Genomic DNA, 21,488 nt, shown 5'->3' with positions numbered 1-21,488 from the left:
CTATAAATACTTCACCCACGTACTTCAAATAAAAATAATTACCAACAGAACCTAAACACCTAACCGAACCTACGCCAAACTATACATACAATTTTTATGTACTGTATAAGAATATTAACATATATGAGAACAAAACAATTTTTAATACACATGTTAAAATTGATGAATGCATCTGGGGAGGACAGCCACTGCTTTAAACAACCTAGTGTGAGAACGGGTATGCTTCACCCACGTACTACAAATACAAATAATCGCCAACAGAAACTAAACACCTAACATAATCTATCCTATGCCTATATATGTACAATATGCTAATATATTATAATAATCTATACTTGAGAAAATTCCTGTTTTGAATGAACAGCATGTAAAAATTTATGAATGCCTCTGTGGGGTCGACCACTGGATGTACTGGACTTGAGTCGAGGACGGGATGCGTTTGTAAACCATTTTCATTCATAAACAGGGGGTTTGGCGGGTGCATGGAATCACTTTTGGGTCTTTGTTTGGAGGACGGGCTGTTACACACGACACAACTGATGACGTTCGAAAAGCTCTGGAACAAGTGCTTCAATGACGAATTTTGTTCGAACCACAACGCTATAAATGCTTCATCCACGTAATATATATGCAAATAATCGCCAACAAACCTAAACACCTAACCTAACCAATGCCTAAATATGCTAATATGTAATATGACAAAATTCCTATTTTGAATAAACATGATAAAATTTATGAATGCGTCTTTGGGGTCGACCGCTGGATGGAATGAACTTGGTCTGAGGATGGGTTGCTTCAAACACAAATAATCGCTAACAGAACTTAAACACTTAACCTATGCCTAACAATACATTGAACTTTAATGAGTAATATTAATTTACATACGATACTAAACGTATTTTTAATACGAAGTAGGTTAAAACTGATGAATGCGTCTTGGGAAAAGGCCGCTGTTTTAACAAGCCTGGCCCGAGGACAGGTTGCATTTAGTAAGGAACAATGTAATATGTGACTTCTTAGTATGGACAATGTAAGTTAAGGAAGCCGTCATGTTACTGCATGTCATAAATGTGATGTTTACCATGTATGTGATGTGACAAGACAATGTTAAGAGATCGCTTAATAATAATTGTAATAAAAATATTCTTGCTTATATTTCAGATTTTTTATTAATCGGGAATAAAATATGGCTTCTTAATGTAATTAAATCACATTTTACATTAAACATCTAAAAATATCTATCATATGTACACAAATATTAATGCACCGATATCTCCCAAACGACAAGTCACTGTTATTTGTACATTTAATAACACAGATTAACAACCATTTATGTATAGTTTACAACTACTGCCCGAATCCGGCCCCTGGACTCCGGACAGCACTGAGAGGCAGCGGAGGTGGTGACTACCACAGGTCAGAGTGGACCCTGAGGACGAGCCTGAGGCGGTCCCTGGAGGTCAGGTCAGGGTAGAAGGTCAACCCGGTGGCCAGCTCCACGTCCCGCACCTTGGCGCTGTACAACAGTGCGTAACGGCTACCACCCTGGGGACACAACAATGACAGCCAATTAAAAAAAATAAATACAAGAGGTGGAGGTATGTGTCAACTGGTCGGTGAGGCAGATGTTTCAAACTTAGAGAAATGTTCGTTAAGTACAATATTCTATAAATTTGTGAAGCTCTCTTATATATATAAGTTCAGATAATCAATTACATAAGTAAATAAATATTTTAGTTTGTGTAACTATTACAGTTTGTTGATATACAAGAACGGACATAATAAGTATAAATAAAGTCAAAATGCAAGCGTCCTAACACGTTTCCACTTGAGTGAGTTCGGGTTGACAACACTTACAGCTCGGTGCAAGAACAGCTTAACTGCCCTTGGCCGGCCATCACCACTAAAATATTCACAGTAAACTGATTACTTAACTCAAGATCTTGAAATTATTTACAGAAAGATTAATAAATTATATAAAGGAAGTAGTTAAGAGGTACTTATCAATGCTTACCAGTATAAGAAAAGCAAAACGTTCCTAGTATGAGAGTAGATTCAGAGAAGCAAAAGGCAACATGAAAAGCACATGGAAAGCCATCTCTAACATCCTAGGAACTAAACAACACTCATGCAGATAAAACTCTCCAAGGATGGTTATACACTTCCAACAGATTTAGAAACGGCAACTGAATTTAATAGCTTCTTTTCATCAGTTGGTGATAACCTTGTCAGAAAAATCCCATAGACTTAGACACATGTTACCACATATCTTTCATGCATTGACCCAAACTCTCTTCTCCTTTCACCAGTCAGCCCGAGGTCATTCACTCACTAAAAACCAAAGCTGGGAACATTAGTGAAATGGTATATAATAGTGCCGCCCATGCCCTTGCGCCATCCATAGCTCTGCTGTTAAACAAATCTCTAGTGTCATATCTTCCCTGATATCCTTAAAAAAGCAAGAGTAACGCCAGATCATAAAGGAGGCAATTCGGCAGACAAACAATTACATACCAACATCAAATCTACCCATATTATCCAAAATATTTGAAAAAATTATTTACGAACAGCTCTACTCCTACCTCGTAAAATTCAACATACTAAGCCCCTGTCAGTTTGGCTTCCGCTTCCAAAAAGAGTACCAGCGATGCAATTATTAGTCTGCTTGATATAATCTACTCAGCCCTTGACAAAAATGAGTTTCCAATTGGACTCTTCATTGACCTGAGAATGGGATTTGATACTGTTAACCATAACTACCTCTTACTTAAACTCCACCATTATGGAATCCGAGCCCTTGCCCTGAACTATATCCGCTCCTATCTTAGTGACAGACACCAATATGTAGCCATCAATGATATAACCTCTCCTCTCCCACCCTACCATTAACCGCAGGAGTGCCACAGGGCAGCATCCTAGGACCTCTCCTATTTCTAATATGCATCAATGATCTACCTAATGACTAACATTTTTAAACCTATATTATTTGCTGACTATACTAACCTCATCTACTCAGACCACAACCCACACACATTAAATAATGTTCTAAATAATGAATTAAAAAAATCCACTTATGGATGTCAACCAACAAACTTACACTAAACATAAAAAAGACCTACTACATCTTATTTGGAAGCAAATCAACAAATGCAATTCAGCATCAGATAGACAATGTCAACACCAGCAAAAAAATTATGGAAAGTTCCTTGGCATTTGAAAGTTACAACCAGGAGGCCTGGTCAACGACCGGGCCGCGGGGACGCTAAGCCCCAGAAGCACCTCAAGGTAGGTAGGTCTATACATAGACAAGAGACTCACCTTCAGCACCCACATACAACACATAGCCAAGTATAAAAAACAGTTGGTATACTCTCTAAAATCAGATATTATGTTTCAAACTCTGCTCTCCTTTTACTATACTACGCGCTAATCTATCCCTATCTTACATATGGTAGCTGTGCATGGGGTTCAGCCACTGCAAACTACCTCAAGCCCATCACCACCCAGCAAAAATATGCTTTCAGACAACACTCAGCAACCCCCCCCCTGTTTAAATCCTTAAACATGCTAAACAAACTCACTCCACACATTCTCTTGTGCCATTTACATTTACAAAACCTTGTTCTTAAATGCCAACACTGTTCTGAAACTCTTCCTGGACAGATGCAATAGAATCCATAATCACCACACCAGAAATAAATATATCTTTGATATCCCCAGGGTCAAACTTAATCTGTGTAAACACTATGCAAATAAAGGGACCTAGTCTATGGAATTCACTCCCTAACGAATTGAAAAGCTGTCCAACTTTTGCCTCATTCAAAAATAAAACCAAAAAGTACCTAAGTTCATCTTGCAAATTAGATATCAGCCCAAGCTTCGTGTTGAGGCAAAGTTCAACGCCTTAAGCCATATTGATGCTCTGCCCACAGAGCATTCTCTCTCTCTCAAATCATATACACTAATGAATCCCAAAACCGCACCACGGGTACAGCTGGAAGTGCAGTTGTCCTGACAATGGGCGATGGCTTATATTTTGAGTGGGGAGTCCGTCTAAACAACTGGGCCTCTACCCTTCAGACCGAACTATTTGCCTTGCTTCTTGCACTGAAATGTGTACAAGTCTCCAAACTTGATACATTAATTGTAAGTGACTCTTTATCATCCTTAAATGCTCCTAACTCTATAAGACATAACTGTAACATGCTCGTGTCTGAAGCTAGACACAAATACAACACAATTATTAATGATGGTAACAGAGTCCATTTCATGTGGACTCCATCTCGTGTTGGCCTCCGAATGCATGATAGAGCTGATGAGTTAGCCAAAGAATTTGCCTTTAAAGGAGAAATTGAGTATAACCTTGGATTGGCAAAGAGCAGTCTGAGAGCTCATTGACAATAAATACAAAAGTGAGATATTAATCTAGATATTTTTCTCTCAGTAAGTTCAAATAAAATAAGTTTTACTAGTTTTCTATATTTAAACACACCTTCACCCTAATCTTTTATGGTAAGCTTTATTACTAGTTAAAAAAATATAATATAAATTAGTTGAGTAAATTCAATATGGAGCACGAGAGGCAGGTGGTGTAGGCACACTAATTTGCCAGCCCGTTCTCCAGAGCGCTCCCCAACGTCACTAAACTGTGGTATTAATTGGCCGAATCTAACCAACCCGAGGACCCATGAACAGAAAACGGGACATCACGTCAATTTCGCGAGCCGCTTTCATTTTTAATACATCAATTTTTGGCTTTATATTTCAAAAGGCGATGTACTCTTCACGAGAGCGGCGGAAACCCATGGCACACCTATACTGTGTCACAGCTACACTGTGGCACGCCTACACTGTGGCACACCCACACTGTGGCACACCCACACTGTACTCACCTAATTGTGCTTGCGGGGGTTGAGCTCTGGCTCTTTGGTCCCGCCTCTCAACCGTCAATCAACTGGTGTACAGATTCCTGAGCCTATTGGGCTCTATCATATCTACATTTGAAACTGTGTATGGAGTCAGCCTCCACCACATCACTGCCTAATGCATTCCATTTACTAACTACTCTGACACTGAAAAAGTTCTTTCTAACGTCTCTGTGGCTCATTTGGGTACTCAGCTTCCACCTGTGTCCCCTTGTTCGCGTCCCACCAGTGTTGAATAGTTCATCCTTGTTTACCCGGTCGATTCCCCTGAGGATTTTGTAGGTTGTGATCATGTCCCCCCTTACTCTTCTGTCTTCCAGTGTCGTAAGGTGCATTTCCCGCAGCCTTTCCTGTGGCACACCCACACTGTGTGACACGCATCTGTAGCAGCTTAAGACTGCAGGTGGAGGATTGGTTAACAACCTGTTCTCCCAAACAGTATATCGCATTTGGACGTATAATTTTCCCAAGGCCCAAACAAAAAAACTGATGTACTAAAAATATCAGCGGCTCGCGAAATTGACGTCATGTCCCGTTTTCTATTGGTGGGTCCTCGGGTGGGTTAGGCTCTGGCAATTAATACCACAGTTAAGTGACGTTGGCGACCGCTCGGGAGAACGGGCCGCCTCAACACGCGACCCGACGCCATGTGGAAGGACAACATAATTAAGTAACTGACGTTAAAGGTATGAGTGTGACTATGGAAGGGTGACCTTACCAGATAGTTGGGGACTGGTAGTGACCTTACCAGATAGTCGGGGACTGGTAGTGACCTTACCAGATAGTCAGGGACTGGTAGTGACCTTACCAGATAGTCGGGGACTGGTAGTGACCATACCAGATAGTCGGGGACTGGTAGTGACCTTACCAGATAGTCGGGAACTGGTAGTGACCTTACCAGATAGTCAGGGACTGGTAGTGACCTTACCAGATAGTCGGGGACTGGTAGTGACCTTACCAGATAGTCGGGGTCTGGCAGTGACCTTACCAGACAGTTGGGGACTGGCTGAGACTGTGGATGACCTTACCAGACAGTTGGGGACTGGCTGAGACTGTGGATGACCTTACCAGACAGTTGGGGACTGGCTGAGACTGTAGATGACCTTACCAGACAGTTGGGGACTGGCTGAGACTGTGGATGACCTTACCAGACAGTTGGGGACTGGCTGAGACTGTGGACGACCTTACCAGACAGTTGGGGACTGGCTGAGACTGTGGATGACCTTACCAGACAGTTGGGGTCTGGCTGAGACTGTGGATGACCTTACCAGACAGTTGGGGTCTGGCTGAGACTGTGGATGACCTTACCAGACAGTTGGGGACTGGCTGAGACTGTGGATGACCTTACCAGACAGTTGGGGACTGGCTGAGACTGTGGATGACCTTACCAGACAGTTGGGGACTGGCTGAGACTGTGGATGACCTTACCAGACAGTTGGGGACTGGCTGAGACTGTGGATGACCTTACCAGACAGTTGGGGACTGGCTGAGACTGTGGGAAGATGAAGGCGAGGGCGTCCAATCTCTGGAGGGGGCAGAGGTCAAGCTGGGTCACAGGGTCACTGCAGCGGGTCACTATTGCGAACATGTAAGACGGCACTGCTGGTCCCCTGAGCTCAACAATAACAACCAATTAGTGAAGGAATGTGAAAGGTTACATATACTACATGTCTGACACTGCCATTAACAAGTGCCTGGCTGTGGCACTTGTGGTAACTGACTACTTTTATAATGTATACATACATGTTTGGAGATACATGTAATATTGTGTTTGGTGATGATTCCGCTGCCCCAACACTCAATCTTCTCATAAACACCTTGTGTAGAGTGAAACACAATACTACATATGTACATAAATACAACGCTTCCTCAGATATGTACCTTCGTGGTAATCACTTCAAAATGCATTATGTAGTTAGTGCTTTACTGTACTTCCTATAATTGGTTAAGATGGGTTTGGTTTGTGAAATTCATTTACAAACATGGGAAATGTGACATTCTGAAATGCTCGATTATCCTTTAAAATTGGACATAAAAAGACAACCTTGGCCCTAGGACTTATCAAAGAAAACGTGAATACCTCAAACTATCTTAATTAAACCCCCAAAATACGCCAGAAAACAGTTATACCTTGACAATAATCTTAGTTTACGACTAATTAAGGCTCACCTGCCAGTTTACTGGTAGACTATACTGCATGCATAGTACTAAATACTGCATGTATTCTGCGCGCGGGTGTGAAGATCAACCAGAGACAAGTACACATCATACCACCAGACAAGTTACATCCTCTTAACTTTGACGTAAGTCTACTAACAATAACTGTTCTTTAGGAATACCATGTATGTCTAAACGTCGGGTCACTGCCGAGAGGTCCTGGGTTTGATTCCCGCACATGACGTTTGGCCAACGTTTCCTTTCATTTAATACTTTCGTTCTTCACTTAGTAGTAAATAGGAACACGGGAGTTAGACAAATGTTGTGGGTTGCATATAAGGGAAGGTCAGTAGTTGGTGTAGAGATCTATACTCTGGGAAACCGTATAAGATGAACCATGTGCTTGTCCCCAAGATGTTTACAGTGATGCTATTATTAATGTGCTTCAGTGAGATTCCTGTATTAAGTGATCAAGTGTATTATAAGCGAGAATATCAGGCCAGTTTGAAAACTCGCTCCTGCTCTTTTGGACTTTTTTATAAGACATTTTGGACGTTTTAGGTCAGGCTACACAATGTTATTTTTTTTATTGGATAACAGGTAAGAATATGACTTTTATACCCGTCGAACTTGCAACTCTACCACTTTGTGGCTCTTTGCATATTAGTAAATATTATTTGGACATGATATGCTCATTGAGAAGTATCCGGGGATCGTCTGAATTATGAACGCTTACCTAAGCTAGGCTAAGGCTTGGTGACATGTTAAATGTTGCCGTATGGGTGTGCCATGTTTTATAATGCAGACTATCTGAGCGTTGCTGTTGTTTCATTATATGTACATATTATAATTTATTGTATTAATGTTATTTATTTGTACACAAGAAGGTACATACATCCTTCACCTTCAGTTTACAAGAAGGTAAACTGTGAAGGTCCATATATCTGGGTTTGATTGTTACGTTCTTGCAAAGCCACTAACACGCATAGCGTTTCTGGCAGGTTCTTAAGCTGATCAATAAATGTAAAATAGGTAAGCACACACGACTTGATAATAGCCAGGAGGGACCGAAACGTCGCCGTTTCTCCATGGTCTGATGTGTAGTTTGGTCATCATATCTTTGGCAACGTCACTGACTCACCATCAGCATGTAAAATGGCTACGTACATTGTAACAAAACAGTATAAATTTGACTGATGCAACAAGCATTGTACAGGCACGACAGTGATAACTATTCATCATGAAAATTGCCAGCCACACTTCCGTGGAAATAAACATTCCATTCACCTAACCTTTCCTCCTTAAGGCTGCCCATAGCCAAGTCCATAGAGCGTTGGCCTCACACAACTGGGGTCCAGGGTTCGAGACCCATACAGTACAAGTGAATGAAATAGTCATCATGAATCCTAGTAGCACAGCGCCCCGAGGACTTGTATCCACATGGCACAGTGCTGCAGTCTACCATCAATTTTAATGTTTGATAATGAATAAGGATTCATAACTCAGATGATCCTCCAGTTTCTCCTAAAACTTCTTACCAATTGTATAATATGTAGGGCCGTCTTAACAGCTTTGTAGGCCCTGGGCAAAGCAATGCACTGGGACCCCTAGCCAGATGATGGGCACTGGGGGCCTCCTACCCAGATGATGGGCACTGGGGGCCTCCTACCCAGATGATGGGCACTGGGGGCCTCCTACCCAGATGATGGGCACTGGGGGGGGGGGCATCCTAAACAGATGATGGGCACTGGGGGGGGGGGGGGGCTCCTCCCCAGATGATGGGCACTGGGGGGGGCCTCCTACCCAGATGATGGGCACTGGGGGGGGCCTCCTACCCAGATGATGGGCACTGGGGGGCCTCCTACCCAGATGATGGGCACTGGGGGGGCCTCCTACCCAGATGATGGGCACTGGGGGGCTTCCTACCCAGATGATGGACACTGGGGGCCTCCTACCCAGATGATGGGCACTGGGGGGCCTCCTACCCAGATGATGGGCCCTGCTCGTCCACTAAAGTGCAGGATTACTCTCAGATAGCTATGCACAAATTATTTGTATTATAATGTGTAAGGGGGAATTGAATCCCAGACACTGGGATAAAGGTAAGAGTTTATACGCCAAAATGCGGTGTTAGTCTAGAGGCCGGGTTGTTTTCACAGCACCGCTGCTCCCCCCCCCCCCCCGTGTGGCCGGGTTGTTTTCACAGCACCTCTCCCCCCCCCCCCCACCCGTGTGTGTCTGTATAGTGAAGACTCCCTTGAGCTTATACTGAAGAAGCGCAGCAGCCAATGTGGCTTGTAACTGACATATCTATAGCGTTTAGATTAGATAATGGTTCAATGTTCATAATAATTCATTGTATCGGGGGACAGGTAGCCACTGTATACATATATATTAAGCTTATATTGCGGTCCCCCCCCCCCCCCCCCCCGAGGATGAATTACAGATCCTAAACAGGATGTAAACCCTTAACAAGCTGACTAACTCTGGGATTAGTCAGGAGGGTTAATTAACCTGTTATTGTTACGGTTCCTAGTGCTCCCCGGGAGTCCACTAATCTTCTCCAAAGTCCGTAGTAGGATTGAGACTGCTTAAATCCACTGGGGGAGGTTCCTTGACCTCCAAACTGGAGAGCTCACATGACGCACGTCTGCACTGAACGACGGCCCGTGAAACTCTGGGATCCGCCGGCACTCGCGGCTAGCGTCACGCCCTGGGGGGTGCTGCCCCATTGGTCAATTCCGTCACGTGACCCGACCTGGCCAATCACCAAGCGGCTGGCGCTTGAGTCCGTTGGCGGGAACTCTGCTGCCGCGTCACCATCTTGCAAACCTATAGGGCGTAAGCCCCCATCCCTTGTAAGGCCAAAAGTAAAATTATTAATTTACATCCAAACGATCACTCGTTACCCGTCACATATATCAAAAGATTCCCTGCACCTCAGAGAACGTGCAGGACGTGAGGTATGACTCTTACTGCTGGATTAGGGAAGAAGTAGGATGGGGCACCGTAACATTCCCCTCCCCTTAAAATAAGTCATATTGAATGAAAAGCATTGGAGAGGACAACCAGTGTCCTTGCTCCCTCCATTCCTGATGTGCCTCTCCTCCAGTTAGTGACTTGGCTCATACCACCTCGCCAGTCACTCACATCATTCCTCCATCTTGCATAGGACCGGGTGAGGTGGGTGTTTAAAGAACACCTATAAGGGGTCCTCCTCCTCCTGCGTCCCTAAGTATGCTCCAGTGACTCGTTACACCTATAAGATTTAGTGCCTGTAGGGCCTTCACTACGTCGTGCACCCTGAGGTACTCTTGCACCTCCACTGTGTTCTACAGGTGCTCCTTGCTTCCTCTCATGCTATTCTCCTCACCAGTCTATTCTCCTCTTCGCTCTTCTGCTGTATGTGCATTGCCTTCCCACAGCGACACCCGTAACCTGTCCTTCATCCAGCAACTTCCTTTATTCCACACTAGGCTTTAGAGTTGACCCAGCGCCCCTCCTGCTAGGCTGGCCCCTATCTTCGGTATACTTCTTCTCGGCTTTCTTTCTATCACCATTCCAATACCATCCATTCTGCTGCTCTCGACGAACATCCTCATTCCTCCACGAAAATTTCTTCCCTGTAGACATCTTTCTAGATCCGTGGTCGGGGTCACACACTTCATTGTAGCTCACATCGCCACGGTGGTTCTCCTTACCCCAATCACAATTTACCTAGCTGGCGAGCGTCGTAGCTCCTCCACGCTGCCCCTCACAGCCGCTCCCTCACCCACTGAGCTTACCTTGCTTACACTTTCAGGTGGAGGGAGTGCGGTCTGCAGCACTTCCATCGCCCCAGGCGCCTGTACTGCTGCTCCTCGCCACTACTCCACATGCTTCATTAGGCTTAGTCGCAGGTCCTCGTCGGGGTTCTCCACGACCTCCGACGACTTCTCTGCACTCTCACCCTTGTCGTCCTCCCTGGCGACGTTATCAACGGTGCGGTCGTCCTCATTACTGTCCGAGTCGTCTGGCACCTCACCTGACATGGTTACATCACTCCCTGACACATAGGCATTCCTGGCCCAATCGGGTTGTATGCTACCTTCACCTATGTTGTTACCCAGCACCATCTGTACATGCTTTAGGGGTAACCTAGGGACTACAGCAACGCTTGCCTTCTCGACTCCATAGTCAGCGATCAGCTGCACCTCATGAAGTGGTAACCTCAGTTCCTCCCCTACAGTGTGTAGTCTCACTACTCCCACAGGTGACTCATCAAAATCCTTGGGAAGAATATCCCTGGCTACCATACTCAAGTCAGCAACCGTATCACAAAGCACTGCAATTTCCACAGGGTCTAACTCCCCAAACTTCACAGTTCCAACGAAAACGAAGGGATGCTCACCCAGCTTTATCTCCCAACCGGTCACATTGGGACCATTATAATGAGTATGGGTAAGCACCCTCTCTTCTTCCAACATCAGTCCTACAGTCTTCTGGTGTTTATCACATTCCTGGCCATAGTGTCCTTTCATACCACAGTTGTAACATGGTCCCACGCTGGGTAGACCTCTCTCAGTCATCTGGACGATGCTTCCCGGCGTCGCCGAGTTCTGGGTCCCCGCAGAACTCCCAGACACGTATTCTCTGGTCGAGCTGCGTGCACTGTAGCTCTTACCTGTACTGCTATTCGGATACTTCTTTACAGGCTCTCGCATGCTTATCTGGGCTTGGGTTTTGTTACTTGAGTGGTACGACACACCTGGTCCATACCACTTTTTACCCTCTCCACGGCTCCTTCACGAGCGGTCGAAACATCCTGTTGGGTTGGTCACCTGGGTCGACTCTCCCTCAGAGAGTCTAACGCCTCCTCCAACATGTCCGCTCGAGCAGCTGCTGCTCACAACTCTTATGCCTGCTTCCTTTACTCTACCTCTCAGTTCCGGGTGGAGTACAGACATGAACTTCTCTATTGCCATCAGCCGTTTGATTTCTTCTGCTGTTTCTGTTTCCTCAGCCTCCAGCCACTTTAACAATTTCCTCTCCAGTTCTCTAGCAATCTCAGCATATGTCCTTCCCGGCGCTCTAGTACATTCCCTGAACCACTTTCGGTACAAAAACGTCGCTTTTGGCCGTTTGCCCGTATGGCCGAATATGGACGTAATTTGAAAATGAAAAAAAAATGAAAATAAATTTGGGATTTTTTTTTCAACAACAGTAAGTTAAGGGTCCTCTGATAGGTTAGGTGGGCAGGAAATTCTCATAAAGTTTCAAAACGTTATGAAAAACGTTAATTGAAAGTTTCCTTTTCTAAGCTTGCCGAGTAAGCCGGACGACTCAAACAGAAAACGGAACAATACGTCACTTTTGTGAGTCGATTTCATTTCAAATTACGTCCAAATTTGGCCATAGTGCGCATACGAGCCAAAACTGACGATATTTTTAAGAGGACGGGTTGACTAGTTAGTGGCCCTCAGGTAAATACTGTAGGTAAAGTACCTATAACATACGTTCTACGGTAACACACATGTAACAAATATTTTACACATGCTTAACTGGCAGCGCTAATCACTCTAGTACTCTGATCTGTTTGATAGATAGATTGTGCACCCCATACTCATCCTGTGAGCAGTAGCGTCTGTGTCGTTATTTCTTTAGCTTTAGCTACTCAGAATGAAAAATGTCCATGTAGCACGGGCTATAGTGAGCTCGTAACTGTGTCGTACGCAGCCCTTAAGGCTCGTAGTACCTGAAGGTGTGGCGGGGGTCGCTGAGGGCGTGGTCATTAGCCTGGAACACCGGGCCCAGCACCACGTTGATGGGGCCTCGACTGTGGAACCACCTGGGTATCATCTCCCCCACCAGCTGCCACCACCTCTCCGCCAGCTGGGGGCTCATGGCCACGGCGTTGCTTACCAGGTACGGCAGGTGTTGCCAGCTGGTGTTGCTGGCATGGGAGCTCCCCGCATGCCCTGCCATACCTGAGAGGGAAAAACCTCCATGAAGGAAAAACCGAACATGTAAACTAGATAATAATAGAACAAATCTGGTATAAGGACAGGTCAGGATTCTGTTTTTGTCTATTTGTGTTGTGTTTGATCCGGAACAACTACGGTGTTTGTAAGGCAAGATTTCTCGGGTACCAAGAGACAATACTTTGCGTGTATGTTGTGACGCGTCGGTGACGGAAGATGGCGGGGCAGGGTGTGGTGTGCTGATAAGGGCTCACCGAGGGATCTAGTGAGTGAGGCCGAGTGATCACTGAGTGAGGCTAACAAATGATCAGATCAGAGCGAAGAAACAGGGCAAGAGGGGAGAAATACTATTATTGAAAATACATTAGTGGTTTGAGGAAATATCCACGGAAAAGGAGGCTAATACGCAAGACTAAATCACAGGCATAATATAAAATTCCCAGACTAACAGCGCGATATCCATGCAGGAGTATGGCGAGAACAATGGAAATGATAAAAAAACCACACTTATGTATTTGTGTATTTTATGTAAAGATTTTAAACTATTAGTCGTTGAGATACAAGTCCAGTCCTAACCATATACTCAAAGGTAGTTTGGGGGATGTGGGGTGACTTACTGGGAGGGAAGAGGGGCGTCATGGTGAGGTTGTCTAGGGTGAGGTAGTCGTCGCAGGTGGCAGCGTGGTCAGGAGGCAGGCGGGGGTCGCTGGACCAGGGGGCCTCGGGCGTCTCCACCGGCGCCTCCTGCACCGTCAAACTTGTCCACAGCGGTACCTTCAGCGCCTCACTGTAACCTGTCCGGACAATATTACCAGCGACATCATTTTCCCCTCCAGTGGACACCACAAACACGCAACCACAACAACCAACAATCTGCCCAACTACGTTTGATATTCAAACTAAAAAAGCCTGCCACAACTTGTTAGTATGAGGTGATCTGCGCTGCAGTCATGTCAACTGCAAACCTGGAACTAACATTGTATTCACCTGCACCATTGGAGCCTCGAACTCACGACCACCTTGAATTCCAAGTCTCAATAGTGCAAGTGAATGATATGATATTTCCAAGTTTATTGTCGTTTGCAATATTATATATATATATATATATATATATATATATATATATATATATATATATATATATAATATATATAATATATATATAATATATATATATATATATATATATATATATATATATATATATAATATATATATATATATAATATATATATATATATATATATATATATGTATATATATATAATATATAATATATATATATATATAATATATAATATATATATATATATATATATATATATATAATTAAATATGACCGAAAAAGTAAGATTAATAATTCTAACACGAATTTTCTTAATATTTCTTATGTTTCTTTTCACTGTCGATGGTAATTGAAAAATCACTTCTCCAAAATTCATTTTTATTTCTAGTCTGACGCAACACTTGAATGCATTTCGTAATAACTTATTACATTTTCAAAGACTTTAGTTTACACACACACAACTATAACCTGCAAACACTAAACAGAGTTCTACTATGCTATCATTTAAACAGCTTTCACCTTATATACTCGCATTTGGGTGAGGTGATATGTTACGACAGTTTTGGATGAGGTGAACAAAACTTTCAACACAAGATAGAGCAAACTTTCAACACAAGACAGAACACGGTGCAATGGGTATAAATTGGGTAAATTAAAGGGAAGAATGGAAGTAACTGCAAAGGGCCTATTGGCCCATATTTCTTGATGCTTCTATATTGGAGCGGAGTCTTGAAGTGGGTAGAATATAGTTGTGCATTAATTGACTGTTAATTGCTGGTGTTGACTTCTTGATGTGTAGTGCTTCGCAGATGTCAAGCCGCCTGCTATCGCTGTGTCTATCGATGATTTCTGTGTTGTTAAGACTTCTCTGGTGATGGTCTGGTTGTGGGAAGAGATTATATGTTCCTTAATGGAGCCCTGTTGCTTATGCATCGTTAATCGCCTGGAAAGAGATGTTGTTGTCTTGCCTATATACTGAGTTCTTTGAGGCTTACAGTCCCCAAGAGGGCATTTGAAGGCATAGACGACGTAGGTCTCTTTTAAAGCGTTCTACTTTGTGTCTGGAGAGTTTCTCATGAGTAGGTTGGCCGTTTTTTTGGTTTTATAGTAAATCGTCAATTGTCTGCAGGACTAAGTCATTCATGTCGACTAAGACCTTCTGTTCGATGGTACCCATGTAGAAGTTCGCAAACAGGACACCTAGTGGAGAACCCATGGCGACCCCATCTACTTGCTTATACATGTGCCCATCCGGGCTCAAGAAGGGTGCCTCTTTAGTACAAGCTTGGAGTAGTTTCCTTAGAATGTTTTCTGGTATGTCAAGAGGAGTACAGGCCGGATCACGATGAACTCTGTCCGCTATCATCTCGATTGTTTCATCCACAGGTACGTTGGTAAACAGTGATTCTACGTTCAACGAGGCTCTTATCCCTTCTGAAGAGTCAACCAACTTCTGAAGAGTCAACCAACTTCTGAAGAGTCAACCAACTCAACACCTGTACCCCCAATTAGACTATTTTACAGGAACTTCTCTTCGACGGCTCATAAAACGAAGGAAAGGGTTCTGAAAGATATTGTTGATAGGAACGTCATCCCTACAGACAAAAATCAGAAAATACAATGATAATTTATTTAAAATAAAAAAAAAACAGCCAATCTACTCATGAAAAACTCTCCAGACATCAAGCAGAACGCTTTGCAGGAAACCAAAGTCGTCTATGCCTTTAAATGCCCACTTGGGGACTGTAAGCCCCAAAGAACTCAGTATATAGGCAAGACAACAACGTCTCTTTCTAGACGACTAACAATGCATAAGCAACAGGGAGCCATCAAGGAACACATAATCTCTTCTCACAACCAGACCATCACCAGAGAAATCTTAGCAAACACAGAAATCATCGATAGGTACGGCGATAGCAGGCGGCTAGACATCAGCGAGGCACTACACATCAAAAAGTCAACACCAGCAATCAACAGCCAATTAATGTACAACTATATTCTACCTACTTCAAGACCCCGAACCAATATGCAAGCAGCAAGAGGAGGTATGGGCCAATAGGCCCTCTGCAGTTACTTCCATTCATATGTTCACTTAACCAATTTATACCCATTGTTTCGTGTTCTGTCTTGTGTTTGTCACCTCACCCAAAACTTTTGTACCATATCATCTCATCCAATAGAGTACAAGTACGAAAAATTTGTGTGTAAATTAAGTCTTTGAAAATGTAATACGAATTACGAAACGCGTTCAGGCGTTAGAAAATTAAAAAAATGAATTTCGGAGAATTGTTATTTTTATTACCACCGACAGTGAAGAAAAACATAAGAAATATTGAGAAGATTCGTGTTGGAATTATTAATCTTACCTTTTCGGTCATATTCAACAACATATGTTTACAAGAAAGACTGCTACCAATATATATATATATATATATATATATATATATATATATATATATATATATATATATATATAAGCCTATACTTGCATAAACCACAAGTGAAGATAAACAATCTTTGGACAACACCCACCAGTGGGACTCGAACCCAGAAAGCACAACTACCTTCCAGTAGCTGGCATAACTAGTATGCTTTAACCCACTACGCCATCAGACCTTACAAAAGAAGTAGATAGTTCGAGATATATATATCTCAAACATCTCTACCTCCCGAAGGCACCAGATGAGTGAGGGGTCAGTCTGCATTTTTCGTCAAGCCACTGTCAATGTGAGAGAACTCGTGTCCAGCTTATAAGCCTATACTTGCATAAACCACAAGTGAAGATAAACAATCTTTGGACAACACCCACCAGTGGGACTCGAACCCAGAAAGCACAACTACCTTCCAGTAGCTGGCATAACTAGTATGCTTTAACCCACTACGCCATCAGACCTTACAAAAGAAGTAGATAGTTCGAGATATATATATCTCAAACATCTCTACCTCCCGAAGGCACCAGATGAGTGAGGGGTCAGTCTGCATTTTTCGTCAAGCCACTGTCAATGTGAGAGAACTCGTGTCCAGCTTATAAGCCTATACTTGCATAAACCACAAGTGAAGATAAACAATCTTTGGACAACACCCACCAGTGGGACTCGAACCCAGAAAGCACAACTACCTTCCAGTAGCTGGCATAACTAGTATGCTTTAACCCACTACGCCATCAGACCTTACAAAAGAAGTAGATAGTTCGAGATATATATATCTCGAACTATCTACTTCTTTTGTAAGGTCTGATGGCGTAGTGGGTTAAAGCATACTAGTTATGCCAGCTACTGGAAGGTAGTTGTGCTTTCTGGGTTCGAGTCCCACTGGTGGGTGTTGTCCAAAGATTGTATGTATATATATATATATATATATATATATATATATATATATATATATATATATATATATATATATATATATATATATATATATATATATATATATGTCGTACCTAGTAGCCAGAACGCACTTTTATGCCTACTATGCAAGGCCCGATTTGCCTAATAAGCCAAGTTTTCCTGAATTAATTGTTTTTCGACAACCTAACCTAACTTTTTCGGCTACCTCACCTAACCTAACCTCTAAAGATAGGTTAGGTTAGGTAGGGTTGGTTAGGTTTGGTCATATATCTACGTTAATTTTAACTCCAATAAAAAAAAATTGACCTCATACATAATGAAATGGGTAGCTTTATCATTTCATAAGAAAAAAATTAGAGAAAATATATTAATTCATGAAAACTTGGCTTATTAGGCAAATGATAAAGCTACCCATTTCATTATGTATGAGGTCAATTTTTTTTTATTGGAGTTAAAATTAACGTAGACATATGACCGAACCTAACCAACCCTACCTAACCTATCTTTATAGGTTAGGTTAGGTAGCCGAAAAAGTTAGGTTAGGTTGTCGAAAAACAATTAATTCATGAAAACTTGGCTTATTAGGCAAATCGGGCCTTGCATAGAAGGCTGAGAAGTGCGTTCTGGCTACTAGGTACGACATTATATATATATATATATATATATTAGTATATTTTGGTAGCAGTCTTTCCTGTAGACATATATTATTAAATATGACCGAAAAAGTAAGATTAATAATTCTAACACGAATTTTCTCAATCTTTCGTACATTTCTTTTCACTGTTGGAGGTAAATAAAAAATCAATTCTCCAAAATTCATTTTTATTTCTAGTCTGACGCGACACGAGCGCGTTTCGTAAAACTTATTACATTTTCAAAGACTTTTAGTTTACAAATACACAACTGAATAGAACTTACACATCTCCTGGTTTCATTTATATCTACATTTGAGTGAGGTGGCATTAATAGGGTATAGGGTATTATATGCCACCTCACCCCATCCACCTCACTCAAATGTAGATATAAACGAAACCAGGAGATGTGTAAGTTCTATTCAGTTGTGTATTTGTAAACTAAAAGTCTTTGAAAATGTAATAAGTTTTACGAAACGCGCTCGTGTCGCGTCAGACTAGAAATAAAAATGAATTTTGGAGAATTGATTTTTTATTTACCTCCAACAGTGAAAAGAAATGTACGAAAGATTGAGAAAATTCGTGTTAGAATTATTAATCTTACTTTTTCGGTCATATTTAATAATATATGTCTACAGGAAAGACTGCTACCAAAATATACTAATATATATATATATATATATATATTATATATATATATATATATATATATATATATATATATATATATATATAATGTCGTACCTAGTAGCCAGAACGCACTTCTCGGCCTACTATACAAGGCCCGATTTGCCTAATAGGCCAAGTTTTCCTGAATTAACATATTTTCTAAAAAAAATTTCTTATGAAATGATAAAGCTACCCATTTCATTATGTATGAGGTCAATTTTTTTTTATTGGAGTTAAAATTAACGTAGATATATGACCGAACCTAACCAACCCTACCTTACCTAACCTAACCTATCTTTATAGGTTAGGTAGTCGAAAAACAATTAATTCACGAAAACTTGGCTTATTAGGCAAATCGGGCCTTGCATAGTAGGCTGAGAAGTGCGTTCTGGCTACTAGGTACGACATATATATATATATATATATATATATATATATATATATATATATATATATATATATATATATATATATATATATATTATATTATATTATATATATATATATATATATATATATATATATATATATATATATGTTATACGCATCAAGCTTGAATGGTCCCCATGCTAACATGTCTCAGAAAACTCTACCCCTGAAGGATTCGAACCCGGACAGCCAGGGCTCCATGCCCCTTGGCGTGTACAGTACTGTTATCGCTAGGCCACACAGACTGCACAAAATAATTAGAAGTCGTCTAACCCTTAACCCAATTCCCGACAGCTCTTGGTAACCATTTTAGGCACAGATATTTCATAAAATCACTTCATCATGCTGGGGACACGGGAGAAACATTTGTGCTTAAAGCTTTAATGGTCCCCAAGCTAACTTGCATCAGAAAACACTTCCCCCCTGAAAGGAGGATTGGGAGGAAAAGGGTTCGAATCCTGAAGGATTCGAACCCTTTTCGAATTCAAAAAAAGATTCGGACACACCATACAAATTATTATTTATAATAACATGTATGCGGCACACTAAGGAAGACATTTTTAAAACTAAAATTATAAGAGTAGCATTAATATACAGTACTTGTACGTACATTCCACATCCGATGCACCAGATATACTAACTCGGAAAGTAATTTATATGGTACAAATAAGAGTGGTAGGCGAGGGGTCCCGTAGAATTACATGGCCTTCTCCTCAGTCCTCTTAATGTGCTCGATGAGCTTAATAATTGGAAATCCTTTTCCACTATCAGGTTTAACGGTAGTTATCATGAGTTTTAAATCACCACTTTCAGTAATGCGAAGGGGACCTCGCCTTCGTGAGAAGTTGGACGACCCCCGCTAAGACTGCCTTCTACCATGTAATGATAGAAATGCAAGCGTGAGCTTTTCAACTACTGTCCATAATACAGGGTAGCGACCACAAATTTCCTTCTATCCCATATTCTTGGTATAATTTCTTAAACTTTGGATTCGGCCCAATACCATTTTGCAGCTCAATTAGTACTTCTCTGGGATCTGAAAATGAACTTGGGACACTCTGGAATATCTAAGAAAAGACGATCCTAAGACACATCGTTACTGAATATATTCAATGGTCACAATAAACAGATAAATCATCGTCGTGTGTTAATATACTTGCACTTAATATACTTTCTAGTTCTGGTAAATTAGAAAATGTACATAAGCAGTGAGTGACAGGTACGGCTAGTATGGCCTGCTATGCCAAAGCACAGGGGGATGGCACTCAAGACAGTCAAGTCAATGACATCATTAAGAGGAGCCTTACCACACTTGGCTGTCCAGCAGAGAGAGATTCCCCGTTACCTAATTCCCCGCAACTCCGAGGAGCCTGCTGGTCGCCCAGACGGGATCACAGTGAACCCCCTGGAACAATGGTAAAGAGTTGGTGTGGGACAACAATCTTGGCTAACACCTACATTGACTTCAGTGTTGCACAGACACTTCACCCACAGGGAATCAGCCAAGTCTCTTAAGTACAGAGATCTGGTTCACCATTACAATTCCGTCCCCTATGCCTCGGAGACAATTGGTGCCTGGGGTAAAAGTGCCACTATTTTTTGTTTGAAGGATCTGGGTTCTAAGCTACTCGAAACTATAAAAGACCCTAGGGCCACCAGCTTCATTTTCCAGCACCTCAGCATGACGTGGTTATGGTGATGGAGGAGGGACGCCCCGAGCACTGTTACCTGTGACGTGGTTATGGTGTTGGAGGAGGGACGCCCCGAGCAGTATTACCTGTGACGTGGTTATGGTGATGGAGGAGGGGCGCCCCGAGCAGTATTACCTGTGACGTGGTTATGGTGATGGAGGAGGGACACCCCGAGCAGTATTACCTGTGACGTGGTTATGGTGATGGAGGAGGGACACCCCGAGCAGTATTACCTGTGACGTGGTTATGGTGATGGAGGAGGGACGCCCCGAGCAGTATTACCTGTGACGTGGTTATGGTGATGGAGGAGGGACACCCCGAGCAGTATTACCTGTGACGTGGTTATGGTGATGGAGGAGGGACGCCCCGAGCACTGTTACCTGTGGCGTGGTTATGGTGATGGAGGAGGGACACCCCGAGCACTGTTACCTGTGGCGTGGTTATGGTGATGGAGGAGGGACACCCCGAGCACTGTTACCTGTGGCGTGGTTATGGTGATGGAGGAGGGACGCCCCGAGCACTGTTACCTGTGACGTGGTTATGGTGATGGAGGAAGGACACCCCGAGCACTGTTACCTGTGGCGTGGTTATGGTGATGGAGGAGGGACGCCC

At 42.5% G+C, this 21,488-nt stretch overlaps 1 protein-coding gene across 3 annotated transcripts in view; it reads right to left on the bottom strand.

Annotated features, from left to right (window-relative positions):
* Positions 1–1,150: 1,150 nt before the first annotated feature.
* Positions 1,151–21,488, bottom strand: part of LOC123772503 (venom phosphodiesterase) — a 73,029-nt gene continuing 52,691 nt past the window's right edge. For 2 of the 3 annotated variants that reach the window (XM_045765730.2, XM_045765731.2), the window contains 4 exons: positions 13,660–13,836; positions 12,817–13,048; positions 6,394–6,535; positions 1,151–1,545 (listed from right to left, as the gene is read on the bottom strand). In XM_045765730.2, the coding sequence (XP_045621686.2) occupies positions 1,408–1,545; positions 6,394–6,535; positions 12,817–13,048; positions 13,660–13,836 (689 nt within the window). In that variant the 3' untranslated portion in view covers positions 1,151–1,407. The remainder of the gene's footprint in view (positions 1,546–6,393; positions 6,536–12,816; positions 13,049–13,659; positions 13,837–21,488) is intronic. The other variant, XR_011228911.1, reaches the window with a different exon arrangement.

This window comes from Procambarus clarkii, chromosome 17, assembly GCF_040958095.1.
Source record: "Procambarus clarkii isolate CNS0578487 chromosome 17, FALCON_Pclarkii_2.0, whole genome shotgun sequence".
Lineage (NCBI taxonomy): Eukaryota > Metazoa > Arthropoda > Malacostraca > Decapoda > Cambaridae > Procambarus > Procambarus clarkii.
This window is presented reverse-complemented; position numbering and strand designations above follow the sequence as displayed.